Source organism: Chionomys nivalis, chromosome 25, assembly GCF_950005125.1.
Source record: "Chionomys nivalis chromosome 25, mChiNiv1.1, whole genome shotgun sequence".
Classification (NCBI taxonomy): Eukaryota; Metazoa; Chordata; class Mammalia; order Rodentia; family Cricetidae; genus Chionomys; species Chionomys nivalis.
In genome coordinates this window covers 29,823,621-29,840,524 of record NC_080110.1, presented here as the reverse complement: position 1 = coordinate 29,840,524, position 16,904 = coordinate 29,823,621, and the positions used below count along the sequence as shown (strand labels likewise).

At 56.3% G+C, this 16,904-nt stretch overlaps 1 protein-coding gene across 1 annotated transcript; it reads left to right on the top strand.

Annotated features, from left to right (window-relative positions):
• The first annotated feature begins 787 nt into the window (after positions 1–787).
• On the top strand, positions 788–13,768 carry Agap2 (ArfGAP with GTPase domain, ankyrin repeat and PH domain 2). The gene is made up of 19 exons (XM_057757468.1): positions 788–2,665; positions 4,266–4,324; positions 5,231–5,318; positions 5,477–5,562; positions 5,711–5,858; positions 7,022–7,156; positions 7,472–7,581; positions 7,947–8,105; positions 8,262–8,348; positions 8,432–8,536; positions 8,908–9,070; positions 9,210–9,329; positions 10,430–10,558; positions 11,313–11,372; positions 11,598–11,746; positions 11,835–11,925; positions 12,077–12,299; positions 12,396–12,651; positions 12,773–13,768. Exons 1-19 carry the CDS (start codon positions 1,516–1,518, stop codon positions 13,013–13,015), a joined length of 3,561 nt encoding a protein of 1,186 aa, XP_057613451.1. The 5' UTR covers positions 788–1,515; the 3' UTR covers positions 13,016–13,768.
• The last annotated feature ends 3,136 nt before the right edge of the window (positions 13,769–16,904 follow it).

The window sequence follows — 16,904 nt, the reverse complement described above, 5'->3', positions numbered from 1 at the left end:
CCTTCACTAACCCAGCGTCCCTTGATTGGTCCCCCACCCATCCTACACACTGATCCCTCCTCTCCGCTTATCCCCGCCGCAGCTTCTGAGGCACTCTTGGAGCTACGGTTGCTATGGAGACTAGATGCATTTTGGAATAGGGGGGTGTCAATTGGTAAATGTATTTCTTCCACCTTGAGCTGGGGCCTTTGACTCACGCTGCAGCTTGGGCTCAGGAGCCCTCAAGTCTCTCTCCTCTAGAGAGAGGCAACACCCCCCCCACCCCCCACCCCCCGCTTCTACCCTACTAAGTTCCTTGTTTGTCCCCATCCCTGGGGAACACTTTCCAAGTTCACTTTGGGACAATCAGTCCAAGCCGCAGTGCCGTAAAAGTATTCAGTATGGGGTGGGAGTTGGGGTGGAAGAGGGGGCTGGGTGATGAGAAAGGAAATTCATCCAGGTACCCCGAGAAAGGAAAGAACAGGGGTCCCGGGAAGGAATGTCAGGGCTCACAGCATTCCGGTTTCAGTTCCCCAGAATTGACAGAGACCAAAAGAGTTCTGTTTCCTGTACCTGTCCAGCCAATAGATCAGTATTTTTACCTTTGTCCCTAAATGTCACACTCCACATTCGTGTTCCCTAACCTTGGTGTGAAAAAGGAGGGTGCCAGGTAGTTGGCAGAGGTGAATCCAAGACCCAGGAAATCCAGTCCAGGTTTTGGAAGGGAAATCCAGTCCTGGATTTTGTACCGCCCTAGCAGACAGCGGTGCTGGTGGAGGGGGGGGAGATAGGGTGGGGGGGCCCGCGGGCCGCCTCCTCCTCCTCAATGTGAGGGGAGCGCCCGGACACAACGCGCATCCGGACCGAGCCGATCCCGGGCGAGGCCCCCCGGACTCTTCGCCAGGATCCACGCCCCTCCCCTCCCAGACCCCAGACCCTTGGGTTCCTACCCCTCCCGTTCCTTCTTTCCTCCCCCACCGCCTCCAATCTCTCCATCCTTAGCATCCTCCCCGTGTTCCAGCGAATCCCCCGCACAGACAGCCCTACTAGTCTCCTACCCTCAAGACCCCCCTTTTCCCACTGCATCCGTGGCCTCTGCCCATTGAGTCCGCATTCCCGCCCCTGCCTTCCCCGCACCCGTGCTTCTCCCCCAGTCCCCTGTCCCCTTTTCTGTCCCTTTTTCCTTCTTAACCATTTGCCCCCACTACTGTCCTCCCCATCCTCCTCCGCCCATCTCAGCGCCCCCACCCAGGCCGGGGTGCAGGGTCCGGCGCGCCTCCCTGGAGCAGCACCAAGGTCCCGGGGCTCCAAGGGGGTGGGAGCGCAGGGCGGGGAGCATGGGGAGGGGGCGCCCCATGTGATGGGAGGGGGGCGCAAGAGGAGGCGGCGGAGGCGGCGGCGACAGCGGAGCCGGGCTGGGGGCTCAGTGGGGTCCGGGGACTGGGGGCAGCGAGCAGGGCGGCCCCATGGCCGGGCCCCCCTGAGGCAGTCCCGGGGAGTTCCCTCCCCTCCCCAGCTCGGGGGTCTCCGGGCCCCATGAGCCGGGGCGCGGGCGCGCTTCAGCGCCGGACAACGACCTACCTCATCTCGCTGACCCTGGTCAAGCTCGAGTCGGTACCTCCGCCGCCGCCTTCTCCGTCTGCAGCGGCGGCCGGCGCCCCCGGGGCCAGAAGCTCCGAGCCCCGAGATCCTGGCAGCCCCCGAGGCGCGGAGGAACCCGGCAAGAAGCGGCACGAGCGTCTCTTCCACCGGCAGGATGCGCTGTGGATCAGCACCAGTAGCGCGGGCGCCGGGGGCGCGGAGCCCCCCACGCTGTCCCCGGCTCCGGCCAGTCCGGCTCGCCCGGTCTCCCCGGCTCCGGGGCGCCGACTGTCCCTCTGGGCCGCCCCTCCGGGACCCCCGCTCTCCGGGGGGCTGAGCCCAGACTCCAAACCGGGGGGCGCCCCCTCTTCCTCCCGACGCCCTCTACTCAGCAGCCCGAGCTGGGGGGGTCCGGAACCTGAAGGCCGGACGGGAGGCGGTGTCCCGGGCTCGTCCTCCCCGCATCCTGGCACCGGCAGCCGAAGGCTCAAGGTGGCGCCTCCTCCACCGGCTCCCAAGCCTTTCAAGACCGTGACCACTAGTGGAGCCAAAGCCGGCGGGGGCAAGGGCGCGGGTAGCCGCCTGTCATGGCCCGAAAGCGAGGGCAAGCCCAGGGTCAAGGGGTCAAAGAGCAGCGCCGGAACTGGAGCTTCTGCCACTGAGACCGGCGGGGGAGGGGGCGCTGCAGTCACGACCTCTGGTGGGGTCGGGGCTGGGGCTGGAGCGAGAGGGAAGCTGTCCCCTCGGAAAGGCAAGAGTAAGACCTTGGACAATAGTGACTTGCATCCAGGACCCACTGCCGGCTCTCCTCCGCTCACCGTGCCAGCAACCCCAGTTCCAGCCACTTCTGTCACCACCACCTCCACGCAGCCCCTCGGGCCTGCACCCCCTATCACTCTGGAGCCACCAGCTCCAGGGCTGAAAAGGGGCCGGGAGGGCGGCCGAGCGTCCACTCGTGACCGCAAGATGCTCAAGTTTATCAGCGGTATCTTCACCAAGAGCACAGGGGGGCCTCCTGGCCCCGGTCCCCTTCCCGGACCCCCAGGCTTGTCTTCCAGCAGCGGGTCCAGGGAGCTGCTGGGCGCAGAGCTACGCGCCTCCCCTAGTGAGTTGGGAGGGTCAGGGCCAGAGACACCTGGAGGCTTATTTGGGGTTGGGGGAACGCTGCGCAAGAACGAGGGAAGCTTTTCTCTTGAGTGGATGGAGGAGTTAGGCTCGCTTCTCGACCAAGGGCTGGGGCAAAGACTAGGAAGAGGTCCTGAAGCGATGAGACGTGACAGGAGTGTTCTTGGTGCTTCCTGGAGAACGGTGGCCTTGGTCGATGCTTACCGTAGGAAAGCATCCCACAGAAGCCTTAGACCCCAATCTCAGGCCTGGTTGGAGTCTAGAAGCCAGGCGATAGGGACTTTGCCTTGTGTGGAGGGGCACTGGAGATGCAGGGAAGGTGGAAGCCTCAGTTTCCCCTGAGTAATTGGCACAGGTGGTATGGCAGTTGACCTTGCAGCCGGTTCCTCGCCAGAGACAGGTTTCCTGGGTTGAGAGCCGGCTGGTGGTTTTTCCAGGCACTGAAGGTGGATTGGGCGGTTCTTGAGTGAGCGGGGGCTGGAACGTGCAGAATTAAATGTGAACTGAAAGGGGGGCAGATAGGAAGCCTGGCTTCCCGCACTACCCACCCCCGCCCCACAGCGGCGTCGAAACCCGCTCAGGGCTGACCCCGGAGTGAGTCAGGGGGCGGAACTGCTGTAAAGACAATTCTTAGCCCGGGAGACTTGGGAAGCCATACAAGGAGGTAGCTTTATTTATTTAATTTTTAATTTTTTTCCTCCCAAGGGGTGCTTTTATTATTATTTTCTAAATGGTAGAGACAGGCGCGCGGGGGTGGAGGGGTGGATAGCGACCCACGACTCGGTTCCGCTCACATTCCCTGGAGGGGAGGCGGGTCTGGAAGCGGGGGCGGCCCCGGGGGGTTTGGCTCCTGAGCGGGTGGGAGCAGATGGCTCCGGATCCCCGAGTTCCCGCCGCAGCTGCGGCGCCCCGGGAACGTCCGGCCAGTGTCAGGCGCGGGGGTTGGACCCGGCGGGTGCAAGGAGAATCTTTTCTCCCCAGGCCTGTGGCTTCTCTCTGCCTGGGGATGGAGCCTTACCGCCCCCCACGGTTCTTTCGGAGGCTGTGGAGATCTAGGCAGAGGAAAATCAAAGTTCTGTCCCCCTTGGGCGGTGAACAGGAGTTAGGACAACCTGTGCCACTGACCTTGAAAAAGGGCAGGAAAGCCCTCACCAGCTCTTCGCTCCTGTGAAATGGAGATTGAGGGAGACCCACTCCATTCTAGGTCTCAGGCCTTCCGCCTTAGGTCTGCTCCGAGAATGTCAGGGGGGGACGGGACCCTCTGTTCTATGTGATGGGAGGAGACTCATCACTAGTAAAGTCGTCCTGATCTGGTCTGGGGCAGGGACCCACGTTTGAGGATGTGTTTTAAAGGAGATGCCAACTGAAGTATTTTCGTCTTGCCAGCTCTGTTGCTAAGCAACCACTGAGCGGCGGCAACAGCTGTGGAGAGAGTGGCTGGGATGGGAGGACTGGGGACCACTCTCCAGTGCAGGCAGGGTCTTAGGGGTTAGGTGAAGCCCTCAGAGAAGAGAGTGCCTGTGGACTGGGAGTCCTCCTAGGCCACAGTCTTCCTCCTTACTGCACTTTTACCTTTGCAGAGGCTGTGGTCAATAGCCAGGAATGGACCCTGAGCCGCTCAATTCCTGAACTGCGCCTGGTAGGTAGCCCAGGCCCTTGGCTTTACCTCCCCCCCCCCATGCCCCATTCTCTCCCTTCGCCTCTCTCTCTTTGAGAACCAAGAACGCTCCATTTGAGTTTAGCAGCATAGCCTTCTTGTGGGGGCTGGCTGCTCAGAACATCCTCACGACTTGTCTTCATCTTGTCTCTTCCCATTTGTCCAGTCTTCTCCTTTCTAGCATTTTTCTTAAGATTTTATTTATTTATTTATTTATTTATTTATTTATTTATTTTTGGTTTTTCGAGACAGGGTTTCTCTGTGGTTTTGGAGCCTGTCCTGGAACTAGCTCTGTAGACTAGGCTGGTCTCGAACTCACAGAGATCCACCTGCCTCTGCCTCCCAAGTGCTGGGATTAAAGGCGTGCGCCACCACCGCCCGGCAGATTTTATTTATTTTATGTATAAGTGCTCTATCTGCCTGTACTCCTTTATTCCATAAGAGGGCATCAGATCCCCACTATATATGGTTGTGAGCCACCGTGAGTTGCTGGGAATTGAACTCAGGACCTCTGAAAGAGCAGCTAGTGCTTCTAACCACTGAGCCATCTCTACAGTCCCGCACTTTCTTTTTTAAACGCTTGCTGTTCTTTTGCTTTAAATAGGGTAAAAACTTTCAACTAATGCCTTGGGCTATACCCAACTACATACACGGTTTAATGTCTTTAGTGAACAGCTCACGCACGTGTGCACACACACACAAACACAAAAGGGTATTGCTTAGTTTGTGGTCTGTTTAAACTTTTAAACTTTGGGGTCATTTCTTGCCATACCATGCCTGCTCTTCCCAGCTGACCGGAGGCCCTTGGAGGGCCTTTTTGGCTGGCCAGTCCCCGTGGGTTCTCTGGCATGAGCAGACCCAGCATCTGGTTCCATATCTCTCCTTTAGGGTGTGCTGGGTGATGTCAGAAGTGGGAAGTCATCTCTCATCCACAGATTCCTCACGGGTTCATACCAGGTGCTGGAGAAGACAGAGAGTGAGTGCCCAGGACCCACAGTAAGCTAAGACTGGGGGCCAGGGATCCACCAGTAAGATCCGGGCCTGGGCAGGTACCAAGATGGGACTTGAGGCACAAGAACTAAAGTTGAGGAAATGTGAGAAGGTTCCGTGACTTGGCTCAACTCTTCTGGACAGGTGAGCAGTACAAGAAAGAGATGCTGGTAGATGGGCAGACTCATCTGGTGCTGATCCGAGAGGAAGCGGGAGCGCCCGACGCCAAGGTGAGGAACGGAGGCGGTGGCCATAGTAGGCTGACTGGGGTCAATATTGGACATGGAAGCATTCTGTCTTGCTAGGACACCCTCTGAATGGTATCCAGAGGGAATAGGGCCTGTGTGACCCTGTGCTTGCCCTCTCATCCCCTGCAAGTTCTCAGGCTGGGCGGATGCTGTGATCTTCGTCTTCAGCCTGGAGGATGAGAGCAGCTTCCAGGCTGTGAGCCGTCTCCATGGGCAGCTGAGCTCCCTTCGTGGGGAAGGACGAGGAGGTCTGGCCCTGGCTCTGGTTGGGACCCAAGGTAAGGAGGGGATATAGAAACCTTGTTTTTAGAGGAGGGTGGAGGGTACCTCTAAAGTATTGCCCACCATGGCTGATAATTTGGCAAGGTGTCGAATTGGCTATTTAGATTCCAGCAACCCTCTAGAGGGAGCCTGATGTCCAAATAAGGAAATAATGAACCAAACAAACCTCCCAAGGTCTCCGTAGAGAAAAGAGGACAGCCTGGGAGGAGAGGACCGCTGTAATGACCATCTCTGGAGATGTTGCCTACCTTGTGTTCTCTCTGCCATTTCTGACACCACTACCATGGGACACACAGAAAATGTCAAGTCCTAGTGTGACTGAGAAGCCTTCCTCTTCAGCTGGGTCAGGCTGACACTGTTAGAAAGGAACTTCTCTACAGAGGGGAAACATGGAGATACTGGAAAAATAAGGAGAGCAGAAAACTTTTGGTTCTTCTAGTAGGAGCCCAGAATCACTTAGACTGTACCATGGCAGGAGGAGCATTGTCTCTGCCACCACTGTCCAGCTGGAAGGATGCTCTGTGTGGCTGCACCTGCTGGTGCTGTTGCAGGTTCAAGCCTCTGCCTGTCCCTTGCCTCCTGGCTTCTGATTTGTAAAACGAGTAGCCACCTGTTACATTTGGCATTGAGAAAGACACACACACACACACACACACAGAGACATACACATAAAGAGAGAAAGCAGACACACAGAAAGACACATACCCAGAGAGAGAAAGACAGACACAGAGAAAAACAGACACATACAGACACACACAGAAAAACACACATACAGCCGGATGGTGGTGGCGCACGCCTTTAATCCCAGCACTTGGGAGGCAGAGGCAGGCGGATCTCTGTGAGTTCGAGACCAGCCTGGTCTACAAGAGCTAGTTCCAGGACAGGCTCCAAAACCACAGAGAAACCCTGTCTCGAAAAACCAAAAAACAACAACAACAACAACAAAAAAAAAAAACAACCACACATACATACACAGACTTAACTGGGCCTGGTACTCACAAAGGGGCTTATACACTTACCAGTCCTCAAGCAGAAAGATGTTCTCCCACACCCTAACCCTAGGAGGTCTAGCCTGGGCTCCAGACACATAATAAAAGGGAATCATGAATGCTGGCGGAAGGGCACCTCAACCATCCCGCCCCTTCGCCTGTCCCCTCAGACAGGATCAGTGCCTCCTCTCCGCGAGTGGTGGGTGACGCTAGAGCTCGGGCTCTCTGCACAGACATGAAACGCTGCAGCTACTATGAGACATGCGCAACCTACGGGCTCAATGTGGACCGGGTCTTCCAGGAGGGTGAGTGTGGTCCCCGGCGCATGAGCTTGGAAAGCCAGAGGCCCCGTGATACTGTAGGTGCCCAGTTTCCTGTTCTGTGTTTCCCAGTGACAGGAAATTGGTCTCTGGGAGCGAGGAGGGGTCTGGGAGCCTATGGGAGGTTTGATTAATTCACAGATTCTTTCTGGGCTGGAGAATCTGGCTAGGCTATAGATGACATGGGAGTCTAGAGACAAGGAAGTTGGGGCTATCTTATCTACTGGGGCTTCTCAGAAGAGGGCCTGGGAAAGTGATCTTGGGTATCTTTCCTGCTCCTCCAACGCCTCTCCCCTCCAGTGGCCCAGAAGGTGGTGACTTTGCGCAAACAGCAGCAACTCCTAGCTGCCTGCAAGTCCCTGCCCAGCTCACCAAGCCATTCAGCCGCTTCTACTCCTGTAGCCGGGCAGGTGAGTTTGGGTGTCGGAGACTGATGTCAAATTCAGAAGCGGGGAAATGAATGGGCTTCGAGAGCAACATTGAGGCTGGGCGGTGGTGGCACATGACTTGAATCCCAGCACTCCGAGTTTGAGGATAGCCTGAACTACATGGTGAGCTCCAGGAGGGCCAGGGCTGCCCTTTGCAGTGTCTCTAAGCCAGTCACCCTCCTTTATCAGGAAACCAGACTTTGCCACACTTGAATCAGTGTGACAGACCTAGGGAAGATTCGTGTTGCTGACGGCACTAAGTGAATAAGGATGGCAGTAGGGAATGTCTCATACTGGCTTGGTGGGTATAGGTGCCAAGCTCTGCTCACTCCTCTGTATGCCTCCAGGCTAGTAACGGGGGCCACACTAGCGACTACTCCTCTTCACTTCCTTCCTCGCCCAATGTTGGACATCGGGAGCTCCGAGCTGAGGCGGCCACTGTGGCTGGGTTAAGCACCCCAGGGTCCCTACACCGAGCAGCCAAGCGAAGGACCAGCCTTTTTGCGGTATTAGACATACCGACCCCCTTTTCCTCCTGTCCTGTTGCCTGCCTGTCGTCCTTAGTCTCTGGATGTCTCTGTTGGCTCTCCCTCTTTTCCTTTGCACTACTTCCCATCCTCATACCCTACTCATCCCCTGGCTAATACCAGTAACCATTCCAGAACCGTCGGGGCAGTGACTCTGAGAAGCGGAGCTTAGACAGTCGGGGAGAGACAACAGGGAGTGGGCGAGCCATCCCCATTAAACAGGTAAGGGATTTGGGAGCTGAAGAAGGGTCGGAAGCAGCTGTTCTTAGCTGACTTTTCTCCCACACATCTTCCTGCTCTTCCAGAGCTTCTTGCTAAAGAGAAGTGGCAATTCCTTGAACAAAGAATGGAAGAAGAAATACGTGACTCTTTCTAGCAATGGCTTTCTCCTCTACCACCCCAGCATTAACGTGAGTAGCAGAGATGGTCCACGCTGGAAAACCTTGCATGTCCTTCTGGTTCTTTCTGTGCCTCTGACAAGTGCTGGCATCATTTCTGGGGGGCTTTAGTTCTGTTCTCTGAGGCTCATGAAGCTTGTCTGTGCTGGGCATAGGAAGGTAAACGCCTTGCCCCAGGAACTTGCAGTGGGGAAGTACCATGGACAGGCCCAGGGAAGCCTGCCATTCAAGGAATGCTTCCTGGCCAAGTCTGGCAGCACTGCCCCCCTACGAGCTCTTCCCAGTCCAGTCAGTTCTCAGAGCCCCTCTGTATCCTATTAATACTGCTTACTTTCCAGCACAAAGGCTGGAGCCCCCCTCCACTCAACCCTGTACCTCTACAGGATTACATCCACAGTACACACGGCAAAGAGATGGACTTGCTACGAACAACTGTCAAAGTCCCAGGCAAGCGGCCCCCAAGGGCTATCTCTGCTTTTGGCCCCTCAGCCAGCATCAACGGGTTGGTCAAGGACATGAGCACCGTCCAGATGGGCGAAGGCCCTGGTAAGTAGGGCCCACGACAAGTGCCCAGGGAAGGAGACAGGAACAGAGGAAGGTGGGGAGAGGAGTTGGTGCTACCTTGGCTGTGTGGGGTGGCGGTCGGAGACAAGCTCACTGGTATTTCTCCCTCTCCTTCCCACAGAAGCCACTACTCCCATGCCCAGCCCCAGCCCCAGCCCCAGCTCCCTGCAGCTTCCACCGGACCAGACATCCAAGCACCTGCTGAAGCCAGACCGGAATTTGGCCCGGGCCCTTAGCACCGGTTAGTAGGACCATCCTCCATTTACTGGCTTCTAAATCCAAATGGGATCTGGGTGGGAAGTGGAATTAAGTGAAGGCTTGGTGCAGGAACAAATGTTGGGGGGAACACGAGGGATGTGTGCTGGGAGTCTGGCACCAAGCTCATATGCTGTGTCTGTCCTGGCACTGGAGATAGCTAGACTCGAGTAGAGCTAGTCTGCCTGCCTGAGCTCAGATCCTTCGTTTGCCTTGCCACGTGACGTGTCTACCCTATAGGAAGTTTAGTTTAACAAGCCTCAGTTTGTTGGCCTTGACCAGCCAGCACATAGTCAGCCATCAGTGTGTGAAGTGTTTGGACATTATATCTATAAATTGTATACAGTTTGTAGAGTATACACATACATATACACATACAGACACGAATAGAAAGTAACACCTTAGTAAATGTTTTTCACAGCAACTTATCCGGTCAACGTTATTATCCCCATTTTAGGGATGAAAAAAAAATCTGAGGCTCAGAAAATAAATTAACTTGTTCAAGGTCTCAAGGCTAGTAAGTTGCACAGTCAAGAGTTGAGCACAGGCCGGCCAGTGGTGATGCACGCCTTGAATCCCAGCACTCAGGAGGCAGAGACAGGTGGATCTCTGTGAGTTCGAGGCCAGCCTGGTCTACAGGAGCTAGTTCCAGGACAGGAACCAAAAAGCTACGGAGAAACCTTGTCTCGATATAATAAAAAAAAAAAAAAAGAGTTGAGCACAAGCTGGAAAGATGGCTCAGCGGTTAAGGGTACCAGCTGTTCTTCCAGAGGATCTGGGTTCAATCCCCAGCACCCACATGGCAGCTTACAACTGTCTGTATCTCCATTTCCAGGGTATCCAACACCCACAATCACCAATGCACGTAAAGTGAAAATAAATTATTTTTTATAAAGAGTTGAATGCAGATCTCATTCTAAAGCCCTCACCTGTCCCCCACCTCCCAGGAATGATGCGGGGGCGGGGTTGGACTCTTGGACAGGGACAGCTGAGGAGAAATACCCTAAAATGGAAGTTCAGGGCAGGATACGAGTTATAGGGAAGTCTATGGAAGGGCAACCGAGGCACTGTGTCCCCTTCTCTAAGACTGTACCCCATCTGGAGACCTGAGCCCCCTGAGTCGGGAGCCCCCACCTTCTCCCATGGTAAAGAAGCAGAGGAGGAAGAAATTGAGCACACCGTCCAAGACTGAAGGCTCAACCGTGCAGGCTGAAGGTGAGGCTGTGCGGGGCAGGGTTCCACTCCCACTACGAACCCTCATCCCGTATACAAACCCCTGACCTAGCTCTTGCAGAGCAGTGGGGAAATAGATGGACACCACCCAACTCCTGTCCACCCCACTGCTCCCAGCTCCTGCTCTTTTCTCCTAGTTCCTGCCCACATCTGCACTTCTGACCCTGTCCTTTGCACCCATATTTGGTACTGCAACCCCTGGACTCGGTGTCCCTGTTGACTCCCCAGCCCCTGCTCTCAATAACCTATGATTGGCAGGTTCCTCCAAGAGGCCTCGGGCACTCACCCCATACCTGTCCTCATCCCCACCCCAACCCCCCAATAACAATCCCTGCTCCCAGTTCTACTGCCTTCTGAGCCCCAGGCCCCTCATCTCGCCCTTTTCCTACTGTTCACACAAAGTCTGACACCCACCCCTCCCCCTACAGAGACTAGATTTCTCTCTAGTCACAATACCTGCCTGGCCTCCCCACCCTCTGCCGCCCCGTTCTTTGCCGGGTGCTGCGACCAGGGTTCCAGATCTGCCGACTCTCATGGCTCTTGGCTTCCACTCCACTCTGCTCCGGGGCCACTGACTTTAGTTCTGCTTTCTCTCCCCATCTGTCTGTCCTGCTTCGTCTCTGGCTGTCTCTGTCACTGTCTCTCCGTCTCTCCATCTGCCTCTTCCTCTTTCCTTGGTCTCTTTCTCTGTTGTTCTCTCCATTCTGTCTCTATCTCCTTCGCTTCGGGAAACCAGCCAAGCGCAAAATGTGGAAACTAAAATCCTTTGGTAGTTTAAGAAATATTTATAAAGCAGGTAACAGTCGGGAGCCGGGAGGGGTGCTAAGCTGGGGTGCAGAGGGGTGGGGGTGCCCTGCTTCTCCCTGCATGTGCTCGGGCTTCCTGCTGTTTCCCACCCTCTGCTTCCCCTCCCCCCACTGTCCCACTCCTAGGGGCTCCAAGGACATCAGGGAGGAAGGGTTTGGGGAAGGCCTCCTGCTTGAACTGTGTCCCTCATGACCTCTCCCATCCACCTACCCAGAGGAAAACTTTGAGTTCCTGATCGTGTCCAGCACTGGGCAGACGTGGCACTTTGAGGCAGCCAGCTTCGAGGAGCGGGATGCCTGGGTTCAGGCCATCGAGAGTCAGATTCTGGCCAGTCTTCAGTGCTGTGAGAGCAGCAAGGTCAAGGTAAACGTTTTGAGGCTGTTGATGGAAGTTAGCTAGCAACAGTGGCTGAGAGTCAGAGGTGCAGCTCCGACCTCACTTTTCTCTGCAGCTGCGCACTGACAGCCAAAGCGAAGCTGTGGCCATCCAGGCAATCCGAAATGCAAAGGGAAACTCTACCTGCGTGGACTGTGGAGCGCCCAGTGAGTGCGAGGCAGGCGAGGGCACTACTGAGGGAACTGGGGAGCAGGATCCCAGACTAGGGGCGTTAGCTGGAGTCTGGCGAAAAGGCGGGGTGTCTTGTTGACATGCTACCCACCCGAGTTTACCGCTTGTGTTGCATCCTATCCCCAGACCCCACGTGGGCCAGTTTGAATCTGGGTGCGCTCATCTGCATTGAGTGTTCTGGCATCCACCGGAACCTGGGCACACACCTGTCCCGCGTGCGGTCGCTGGACTTGGACGACTGGCCGCGGGAACTGACCCTGGTGCTGATGGCTATTGGCAACGACATGGCCAACCGCGTGTGGGAGAGCGACACTCGGGGCCGTGCCAAGCCCACGCGGGACTCTTCGCGGTAAGGATAGAGCATCAGTGTGGAGAGGGTATGGTTCCTGGGAGGTCCTGATTAGAGGTCTCCTACAACTCTTTCCCTTGGTTCCTGGTACTGCAGGGAGGAGCGTGAGTCGTGGATTCGCGCCAAGTACGAGCAGCTGCTGTTCCTGGCGCCTCTGGGTACCACAGAGGAGCCGCTGGGCCGCCAGCTGTGGGCCGCTGTGCAGGCCCAGGACGTGGCCACCGTTCTGCTGCTTCTTGCCCACGCGCGACATGGGCCACTCGACACCAGCGTGGAGGATCCGCAGCTCCGTTCGCCGCTCCACTTGGCGGCTGAGCTCGCCCACGTTGTCATCACGCAGCTGCTGTTGTGGGTACGTGAGCGGAGAGGTAGGGAAAGGGAGCCAGGAGGTGGATTTGGAGGCGTAGAGTGGGAGGTGTGAGGGTGGAGGTCCCCTGGATGGCGCGTGATCATACGGCCCTTTCCTCCTGCAGTACGGCGCGGACGTGGCGGCCCGTGATGCGCAGGGCCGCACGGCACTGTTCTACGCCCGCCAGGCTGGCAGCCAGCTGTGTGCAGACATCCTCCTCCAGCACGGTTGCCCGGGAGAGGGCGGCAGCACAGCCACCACACCGAGCGCGGCCACCACCCCCAGCATTACCGCCACGCCCAGCCCGAGGCGCCGGAGCAGCGCTGCCAGCTTGGGCCGCGTGGATACTACGATAGCGCTGGTATAGTTGCTCAGCAGCGGGAGAGATACTCTCCCATCCCTGCGCGGGCCGGGCACGACCACACCGGGTGGACCGCTGGACAGATGCACCCACTCACCTCTCCAGTCCGCACCCAGTCCCACGGGAGCACTTCCTACCCCCCACGAGGGCACAGTCCCACACGCCTCCCAGGAGACACAAACTCACCTCCCTCTCCCCACGAGGCATGGAGACCCTAGCTCAACACGCCCCTAATCCACTGTTTCCATACTTGGATTACCCTGGGTCTGTCAACTTGCTGCCTTTGCAGCGGTACCGGCTCCAGGGCGCTCGGACTTACTGGCTCGTCCCCGCCTAGGGACGGGGTAAAAGATCCAGTCCTGCCTGCGTTCTACAATCTGGTGGCCGAAGCCCAAAACCCAGGCTGGCTCCTGGGGCAACGCCACGCCAGAGGGAGGGGTTAGTAGGTGGAGGACTAGTCCTGGGACTTGGGACCAATATGGGACCCCACCCCTTCCATGCTGATCTCACTGACCAGTGAGGGGGAAGGGCAGCGAGGGGCAGGACCCCTGCTGCCCGTGGAGGTGGAGGGGTCCCCAACCCTTTCTGTGAAAGGGTCCATGAGTGGAAATCAGAATCCCCCTCTACCTGTCTATGAATGGAAGCTAAAGAGCCAGGGGGAGCCGAGAGCCTGGGTCCTTCCCCTTACGATCTTGGGGTGGGGGAGAAGGATTGGAACAGGAGGGGGCTAGAGAGGGGCCTTGTAATTTATTGCTTTGTTCCCCAATATGGGGATGGGGTGGGTAGGGGCGAGGGGAGGGCATTTCAGGGTAGGGGAAGCCAAGGGTGGGCTGGGGTGGGGTGGGGTGGGGGTGCTCTCGGGTTGTGTCTGTGACTGTGACTGCGTACGTGTGACTGTGCAGCACCCGTGGTGATCTGGGGAAGGGGGCACCCCTATAATGGGGCCCCTCCCCCACAATCCTTTCTGTCCAGCCCCTCTCTCACTGGATCTGTTTTTCTATCCTTTGCTCCCTCCCAGCCAGGGCTGAGAGGGTGTGCGGTGGCTGGGAAGGTGTCCAGGTCCTGGCCCCGTCCCAGAAGGGGGGAAGTGGAATGGATTTACCTAGCCCAGCCCTGCTCCCTTAGCCAGCCCAGGCTTTGGGCCGTCTGTGTCAGTGGTTTCCGGTCTTTTTTTTTTTTTCTTCCTGGCTAAAATATTTTGCAAAAGACCAGGTAATCAGAGAGTGGAGTGAGGAGAGGGCAGGGGTTGCCCCCCTCACCTCCAAAGCAGGTTATGTGAATCTTTAACAGCAATTAAAGAGGAAGTGATTTTGTCTAGGGGGTGAGCTGCTGGTCTGTTATTAAAGAGGCAGGCGAGGGTATGGTCTTGGTGGATGTTGGGGCACTGGAGACGGGAAAGGGCCAGGCAGAGGTCCTTTCTGGGCTGGGGTCAGGACAGTACCCACAGGCACAGAGGTAGTCTCAGCTTTGTGCAATCCAGGGTTTGTGAGGTAGACAAAATGGTAGGGGGTTGATGCCAAACTTCCCAGAGTTGGAACATGGAGTTTGGAGAAACAGGCAGACCTGGGGAGTTGAGGTCTGAAACAGTGGGCTTGTTTGGGTTCAAGAATGAGATTTAGTTTCAAAACCTGGCCCATGTTCCTTAGCTATGAGATGCTGGGCAAGTAACTTCAGGGACATATGCTGAGAGGGTACCTGTAAGCGCTGTGATCCCCGGGGAGGCACTGCCCTAGGTTAGCCTGCTCAGTAGGTTACCTTGATCATAGGTATCAGAGCCAATAGGGGGTGCCAGGGACTGCAGGGGTAAGAGCTTTCTCAACCATTTGCAGTTCCCCCATGTCCACAAGATGCATGCCAGTTGATGTAGGCATTTGCCCACTTTCATTATGAGGTCACACAGGTCACGGAAACCTGGGTCACAGCACCATAGCCTGTTGCGTAGTCAACCCTGCTGGTTTTTGGGGTGTAGAAGCTATATAAGCATCAGGCCTGATACAAGCTAGGCTGGTAGCAAATGCAGGTTTGGCCCCACATGCTGTAGTGCAGCTTAAGGACTCGGTTGGTGGTATTGGCGTCTTGGGGTAGAGTTCACTCTAACCCTTGGGTGTCCTCCATAAGTCTTCTTCATCTTTAGAAGTGTCAGGGAGCTGATAGGATCTGGTCATAGCCCTGGAAACTGTTCTGCAGAGCCTCACACATTGATATGACCCAGGGAGGAACGGACTTGAGGGCAGGGATAGACTCATGGGGAGTTGTGTGGTCCAGGGAAAGACTGGCAGGTCCCACTGCCTATCAGCTGAGACCATTGGTCGTCTTCCTCAGAAGCTCAGGGTGGTAGATATGGGGAGGAACAAGGACCCTGGACAGAAGGAAGCCACTTGTCAAGGGATCCGCAGGCCAGGGAAAAATGGTGAGGAGGTCGGCAAACCACGGCTGAGTAATTGATTTCTTTTAATGAGTTACATTAGTCTCGTGGGATGAGGTCCAGGCTGTGGCAGAATAGAAAGGGCACCCCCGGATGGGCTCAGGCAAGCTGCTCCCTTCACACCCATGCTCCACAAGCAGCCGTGTGCTTCTTTCTACACTGGGTTCTTGTCCCTGACCCTCCCTACCCTCTTTAGGTGCTGTCTGCCACACACCTGCTGCTCTCTTCCTATTGTTTGCCTCAGCACAGCTGAGACTGCCTGACCTTCATGGGAACTCTGCCAAAAGTCAACAGACACGAAAAGAGAACAAACTGATTCAATGCAGTGAGGGTTCCGTGTTTTCTGACCACACTGAGGCACTAAAGGTAGCCTGCCCAGCTTCCTTATCAGTCCAAGGGTGTCTCCTGTAACTGGACAGCAGCTTTTAGGATCCCCTTAAGACGCCCTCTGTCTCCGATCCCTTTAGAGCTCAACTGCTCGTTTTCAAGACTGTCCCGTGCAGACTGTGACCCACCCCCATCCTCATTACTGCCCCCTGGAGGCCAGTGCTTGGTCAGCTCTAGGGCTGAAATGGGTGCTAATTGAACCCAGGGGCCTGCCTGTGGCCACTCACAACGCCCAAGTTCTCACGCAGCTGCGCCATCTGTCCCCTTGAGAGGGTCACATGGATGTGGGAAGCTGTTCTGCTCCACACTTCCACACAATATAAGCATAACACACACAGTTCGCACTCCTCCACATTCAGCAAGAGGAGGGCCAGCCCCTTGAGTTCTTTAGTAACCAAAGCTCTCGACTTCCACTTCTGGGGATGGTATAGCAGCACATCTTCAGTCCCTTTCCTCTCGGGAGCCCCCTTTGTCTCCAGAAGGGGCTACAATTCTCTTAGCTGGGGACCCAAAGGAGAGACTATCCCTTAATTGTCCTCAGGGTCCTCTACCTGGGAAAGAAAACGGGGTAAGAGGGCCCCACAGTTGTCCTAGGCAGTCAGGAGGAGGTAGAGACACCTGTCTCTGGAATACTCTGGAGCCGGCATGTAGGCAGCAGCCCTGCCATGGTTGTAGGTGGAGTTTCCCAGGGAATGGTAAATAACAGGGGGAGGGGCTAGCAAGTGGAATCCGGAGCTCACTGTGGGAAGAGGCCCAGTGTGGGCGTGGGCGTGGGAGGGTCTCTGCAGGACACATCTTGACTTTCAGGGTGTAAAGAGGGTGAGGACTGAACAAGAATTCTCAAGTGCAAGGGCTGGTTGGGTGCAGCTGGCAACACAACGCTCACCTAGCATGGGTGAGGCCCCGGGTTGGTCCCCCAATATGGCGATCTATGTTTTTTTTTCCTAGAAATAAGGGCTAGGAATAGATGGTGGAAGGAGGGATCAGAAGCCTCACAGAGCTGTGCCTCCAAATCCTCACCCCTTCAGAGCGCAGACGCCGGTTTATGAGACACTTGTGTCCCTCAGGGTCTCCCCTTCCGTC